The sequence below is a fragment of the Brassica oleracea genome, chromosome C6 (assembly GCF_000695525.1).
Source record: "Brassica oleracea var. oleracea cultivar TO1000 chromosome C6, BOL, whole genome shotgun sequence".
Classification (NCBI taxonomy): Eukaryota; Viridiplantae; Streptophyta; class Magnoliopsida; order Brassicales; family Brassicaceae; genus Brassica; species Brassica oleracea.
The window spans coordinates 35,105,157-35,111,909 of NC_027753.1; the positions used below are offsets into that span (position 1 = coordinate 35,105,157).

General features: G+C 39.2%; 1 protein-coding gene across 1 annotated transcript; it reads right to left on the minus strand.

Moving 5' to 3' along the window:
• Positions 1–2,650: 2,650 nt before the first annotated feature.
• LOC106301113 (endoglucanase 8-like) lies at positions 2,651–6,753 on the minus strand. The gene is made up of 7 exons (XM_013737438.1): positions 6,474–6,753; positions 5,989–6,396; positions 5,207–5,299; positions 4,944–5,105; positions 3,634–3,745; positions 3,319–3,482; positions 2,651–3,190 (listed from the first exon to the last, which is right to left on the minus strand). The coding sequence occupies exons 1-7, from the start codon at positions 6,699–6,701 to the stop codon at positions 2,858–2,860; spliced, it is 1,500 nt and encodes a 499-aa protein (XP_013592892.1). The 5' UTR covers positions 6,702–6,753; the 3' UTR covers positions 2,651–2,857.

Below are 6,753 nucleotides of genomic sequence, written 5' to 3' on the forward strand. Positions count from 1 at the left end.
AATAAATAATAAACAGGATATAAGGCGGCTCGGCCGACCAATAAATAAATTAAATTACTAGTAAATAATATTGGCGGTATTCCGGCCATTATAACATGATATAAATAATAGTAGAGGCGGTATACCGACCATTATAACAGGGTATAAATGATACAAATAAATTTTACCGAATCGCAGAGTGATCGTGCTGATAACGTGTTATAAAAAGAATTGGTATTTTGTTGTATCGCATGAATTTAAATAAGGGCAAAATATTATACCCGTAGAAATAATAACACTGATATAGAGAGAGAGAGTGTTTCTTATTAAGAAGAAGAGAAGTGTTTACGGTGTGTATTATAAACGATCGAATCGATCGTTTATATAGAAGTTAAAAAAGTAGGATTTCACTGTACAAATAGTGCAGCGGACCTCACATCCTTTTATATTTTCAACGAAAGCGGCTCCTCCTTTTTCTTTTGATTTTCGTACCATTTATTTCTTAATTAGATATGTCATTTGTCACTTGAATATTTTTCTCCTTTAAATATGTAAAACCCTCTATCGACGGAGGGTTATCACCCAACACACAAGACAATTCTGTAACACACAAAGCACAATTAAAAACAAAAAACAAAAAAGAAAAACAGAAACACCATGAAAGCTGCAATCATCTTCACCATCCTCGCGGTCATAGCAGCACCTGTTGCTGTTCTCGGCGAGTACGAAGAAGTGAAGGATGTCAATGGGAACCCGGTTATAGCCGAAAAGCCATATTATATCATATTCAGCAATGAATGGGTTTCCTATTACGGACAAGATGATAGTACTCCATGTCCCCAGTTCGCTGTAGTGTCAATAGATCCGTTGAAAGCACCACGCCAACCCGTTCTTATCTATTTGGAGTCACCGCCATCTTTATCATCAGGACAAGATCATGTATTGGAGCACACCGAAGTCAGATTTAAGTTCCAAAAGATGGACGATTCATGTCCTGGTCAGACCGGGATTTGGAAACCAACAACATGGCCTAGTATTCTCTTGGATGGTACGATGGAGAGCAAGGAAGGCACGTTCAAGCTCAGCAGAGCCAACATGGGTTACTGGATTGAACTCAGTTATGATGAGAACAAAGTAGTTATGAATGAACACGAGTTAGATGAGTTCGGCATTGAAATAGAACTTCTGGGAGCAAACTGGGGCTATGGTCCCCAGTTCAGATTCGAGCCGGTGAAGATGTGAGGCTCTTTTTTATTGCATCGAATAATTGGTTGAAAAAATACCAAACACATTTAAAACTGTGATACATAACACACAGTACTTTTTATTTTGTTGGTTGTAATGTTACGCTAATCAAATCAAATAAAATTTCATTTTCTGTTAATAAATGCTTTAAAAGAATTTTTGGTGGTGGGCTGCACACGCCCATCGCTCCGGCTCGGTTCTAGAGAAAACCCACTCTTGCATGAAACCCATTGAAGAATCGGCCGAAAGCGACGTGACGAGCTCGCAACCCATACCGTCACTAGGAGATTCACATTAAATGCCTTGAGACAAGGTAAGCTGAACCCGCGTCGTATAGCATATTTCTATGTAACATCATTTTAACACAACAAATATATAACCTCATCATCAAGAACGACGAGCTGTCTTTTATTAGATTCGAATAGCTTTTCGCCTATAAGGGAAGACATTTGTTAACCATACAAATGACTGACTTTTCTCTGAGCGAACCATATAGAATTTACTTAACCATCTAGTTATTTTGAAAGAGCGAGCTCGATTCGAATATCGACTTCACCCCTTATTTGTAATCTCTTCTTTTCACTTTGAATTATTTCTAATACAAACGAGATTTCCAACCTACTTTATTCCTAAATCATCTTTAATCAAACACCCGAGCTCACACTTTCAACAAGAATGAAATCATGTTAGCATAGATATGCATAAAGCAGAATTTTCTACGACATGAACAATTACTCTTTCTAAGTTGGCTGCACGAGACTTTCGAACCCGATGGTTATGTTGAATCTTTTTTTGTAAGACAACTTTCGTCTAAGTGTGTATATGTTTTGGTCACCAGAGTGCTTTTGTGAAAGTAACTTCTCGTAAATGGTTTTATTGGCGACATTACTCGGTCAAAAACTATCACAAAGACTCACTTGCGTTTCACAATACCATCAAACTTAATTAAGACTGCATTCCACATCGTAACAGTACAAAATCAATCCATTTTTTTAGGTTATTATATCACCGATGTCTGGTCAGAATCTCATTCCTGACGTTTGAGCCAAGCTAGAGATCCATCTTGAGGAGAATTATATTAAGAAGAAAGCTTTGTATCTCATTCCTGACGTTCTCAAAACAAGAACGTAAGCCATGTCCATCTGAAAGTATAAGAAGTCACCAAGAGAATGTCTAACATATGAGCCAAAGCTGGTTCCAATGATGCGGTGCCATGCCGGGCCACAGGCAGAGTCGAAGTCCTGACTGATCCAAAGATCTCAGGGTTTTTAAGATCTTCAAATCACCAGTCAACTTATGGAGCTAGCCAATCGTAAAAAGAAGCTGATTTGTTTCTTGCCAGATTACAAAATTCAAAAAGTTGTATATTGTTACAAGTATACCCTAAGCAAAATAAATTCTACCATTTCAGGTCTTAAACATGTTATTATCTTGTTCCATCGTATTTCACTCAAAGAAAAGTAGAATTTCACATAGGCACAAGTCTTTTATCTTCTTCACCAATTACGGGCTTACAATACAATTTGGTTAAAAAGAGTGGCAATAACATAATTATAATAATTAAAGGGTTTAGGGTGGCCTAAAGTTTCCAGCACACCTCTAAGGAGAGAAAATAGCTAATAAGAGCCCATCCTCATCGCCAAGAAGAATGAGTCGAGAAGTAACCGAGAAGCCCAACGAGTGGTGCGTTGATGTAAGTTGTGGGCTCAGACTGCACGAAGTAAGGTCTCGAGTCAGGAAAAGCATCAGTGACATTGGGTCCACCAACTACAGCACCAACGAGAAGGTTTGGGTTTGGATTTGGGCTGAGGAAATAGCGAGAGCCTTCTTTGCAGCCTATACGGGCTGGATGGGCCGAGACGGAAGGAACGGAGCTGCCGCGGTGGTGAATCCTACGTGGAAAACGTTGACCGTACCCAACCATGTAAGACATTCCCAACGGATTGTCACCCAGAATGTAATCCACCTGTTCATGTGTCACAGCAAAATCAAACACAAAAACGGCTATATCTAAAGCTTGGTCCCAAAGCAAAACAACGGCTATGTGTTTTGTCTTTGGTCCAAAATGTGAGAAGTTTTGGGACCATATCATACCTGACGCTTGGCAACTTGACGGAGGAGGGATGGGGAGGCAGTTAATTCGCCACAAGGCACAACCTTTCTGGCATGGCTCAGATAATTAGAGTAGGCCAATAGGAGGAAAGATAGTGATGTTACATGTTGCATGTTACTCCCTCCAGTTTTCACAAGCAGTCCTCCTATGTAAGACAAAAAGAAAAAAAAAAGATTAATATTACTGATTAATCCTATACATTTTACTTTTGGGAGGAAAAGACAAAAGTAAATCACGTGAAGTGGGGAAAAAAGTATGGTATGCTTTGATATTGGCAAAATAAGGTTTTATATTACCTCGAGAGTATTGGACTTGAGGGTGAGAAATTCCAGGCAATATAGAACAGATAAATTCATCTGCGTTTTGCTTGAAAGACTCGAAATACTCTGCTTTCCCCATTAGCACTTCCTGTAATCCAAACGAAACAACAACACTTTTATTAAATTCATGCATATTATCTACATATATGAAGGTTTTAGAATATGGACATGGGTCAAGGAATGGGCAGTGAATAATGAAAAAAATACAACAACAGAGTGTGCCCATGTGAAACTAAAGATAATGAGAGACCGTTGAGAAATGACAAAACGAAAAACCCACTAAGGCTTTTGCAGAATAACTCAGCATTTGTGCCACATGCTTTGTGGCAGTTGCCATAGACTTATTTACCCTTTCCTCTTTTAGTGTCCCCACTAGAACCCTATAGGCCTGAAGCCTGTATACTACTAATAATAATGTTGGTGTAACTATATGCATGTATTAAGAAGACCTTAGTTTTAAAAAACTTTATCCAAAACCACAAATAGGAGTATACTCATGTGATGCACTGCAAACCCCTTCCAACGGGAAATGGCACAAAGTCATACACTGTATACATTTCACCTAACCATACAATGGATTGTCAAGTGTCTATTATTATATCTCCACTTTTTATCCATTCACTAGTAGTCATGGCTCATGGGAGCCATGTGAGGCTCTGGCTTCCATTTGGTAACGTTATAATATAAATTTTTTTATATGATTCCAAATTTAGGAGCACATACTGGACAAAAATGAGGGGAATGTCCAATGAGGTATGTCTTACCTTAAGATTTAGCTCCCACATCACATGACCATTTCTAATTGGTTAAATTCCATATTTCATCATGTGCAAGGTTCAATCATCCATCTCATATTTTATCTTCTACTCTATAGTTTAATATTCTATTATCATTTAGCTATATAAGCACGACCCTAGCATGCCTTTTATCCACCTCTCTCATAAACAAAAGACTCGATGTTGGTTCACATATCTAAGCCGGTTTTACATAATGAAACACATATTTGAATACCAAAATAACTAGATAGTATCATAGGATCCATGATTGTAATATGAACCCACTTCCAATTATATGATCAAAAGTCGTGTCACCACGTGATGACCAGGCAGACACCATCCATCTCACAACCTATGTTAACTTAATTCTTAGTACTCCCACCACAAGCATACAAAAAAAAACACTCATAGTTTTAATAACCAAATCTTGGAATTCTTGATCTACAATTTACGGTAACGTAATAATAAACAAATGAATAGTTTAGCTTTGATTAAAAAGTGGTTGGTTACCTTGGAGATCAAGACATTAATCCCAGCATGCTTGTTATCCCAACCAAACTCATTAATGGTATCTCCAGCCCTGAGAACCACCTCGTTCTTCACAATGAATTCTCTGTACACTCGTTTCCTCGAGGCTTTGTGCAGCCACGCAGCACCCCAGAGTAACTCGTCCTGCATAGCCAATGCCATCCACGTCAAATCAACAGTATTCATCATCCAACGGTGGATACTAAAGTAGTAAAATACAATGTTAACTGTTTCTTTTCTTTTACCTGGTAACCGTTGAAATCACAGTAAAAAGGACACACCACGTGGTATAGACTGCTACTGTACGCGCCGCGATACCTATTAGCAAATGCGAATACCTGTGCCACGTTACGTGTGTTGTCAATTTTCTTTCTTTTTTTCCTCGATATAAAACATAGTTTTCATATCCGTGATTTCGATATATCTTCTCTAACGTCAGAAAATTATTCATTTAACCGTACATATACGTAAGAAAAATACTCTAAAAGTCAACATTATATTTCTTTTGGTGAATAATCTTTTAAAAAATGAATCACAAAAATGGGCCAAGCGAAAAAAGCACCGAAGAAAAATTATTAGGAAGCATATGGAGAGAATCTCTTATCTCACAGGCAAAGAATTCATTGATTAATTGAAAACTTTTGACTATTTTAACCATTTATTATTATTATAAACAAGAAATGCATAAATTATAAAAAAATGTGGACACTTAAATATTCACTTATAAGAAAATCCGAATATTATCATAAACTTTCATATTAATAGGTGTTGTTTTAAATTTTAAATTTTGCTTTATTATATTTTCTATGCATGATAAACTTTCCTATTTTATTTTCCTTTTTGGTTGATTAAATAAAGGCTGAAATAAAATGTTTTACTAATTAAATATATAATCACAAATTAATATTTTGTGAAAAAATATAAAAGACACTTTCAAAAAAAAAATCATGTTAACTAACAAACAGAGGAAACGGACACGCGCGTAAGTAATAAACCAAAAGAAAGCAGTTTGGTGAAAGTAACGTACCCTTGTGGCACGGTCAAGCAGCAATCTGGAGTAAGCAGGATCGCGTTTCCTGAAAACTATCGACGCCGCGGCCAACGCGGCGGCGGTTTCTCCGGCGACGTCGGATCCGGGGTGAGCTCTGTCGATTTTGTAGACACTGCGAAGCGTGTCCATGTCCTCGGGCCGTTCCCAGCAGTTATGGTCGGAGTAAGCGTCTCCAACCTGGACGAAAACGACGCCGGGGATCGCCGTCGCTTTGAGGAGGTAGTCAGTCCCCCACCTCACGGCTCCCACGGCGTTTTTGAGCTCGGGTCCCATGGTTCTCCCGAAATCGATTACGCTCCACGACAGCATTGTCGTCGTGAACGCCATCGGGAAACCGAACTTGACGTTGTCTCCGGCGTCGTAGTAACCGCCCGATAAGTCCACCTGAAAATTTAGTAAAAAGCGAAGTCAGAGTGGCGAAATGTCGCCGGAAAAGAGAGGAGGAGATAGTGTAGACTCACGCCGGCGGAGGAACCGTCGCGCAATGCTGAGTCGCGGCGCCATCGGAGGCGTTGGTCGGGAGGAAGCTTGCCGGAGCGTTGGCCTTCGAAGAACATGATGCTTTTGCGGAGAGCGTCGCGGTAGTCGTGTCCGGCGTGAATCGCTGATGAGGAGAGGAGCACGACGAGTAAAACCAGTGAGAGAGTCGCCGGCGAGATTTCCGGCGAAATTAGGGATTTTCGCGCCATTTTTATCTCTCTCTCTGATTTGTTCTGTTACTGTGAGGGAGAGTGTTGTGTT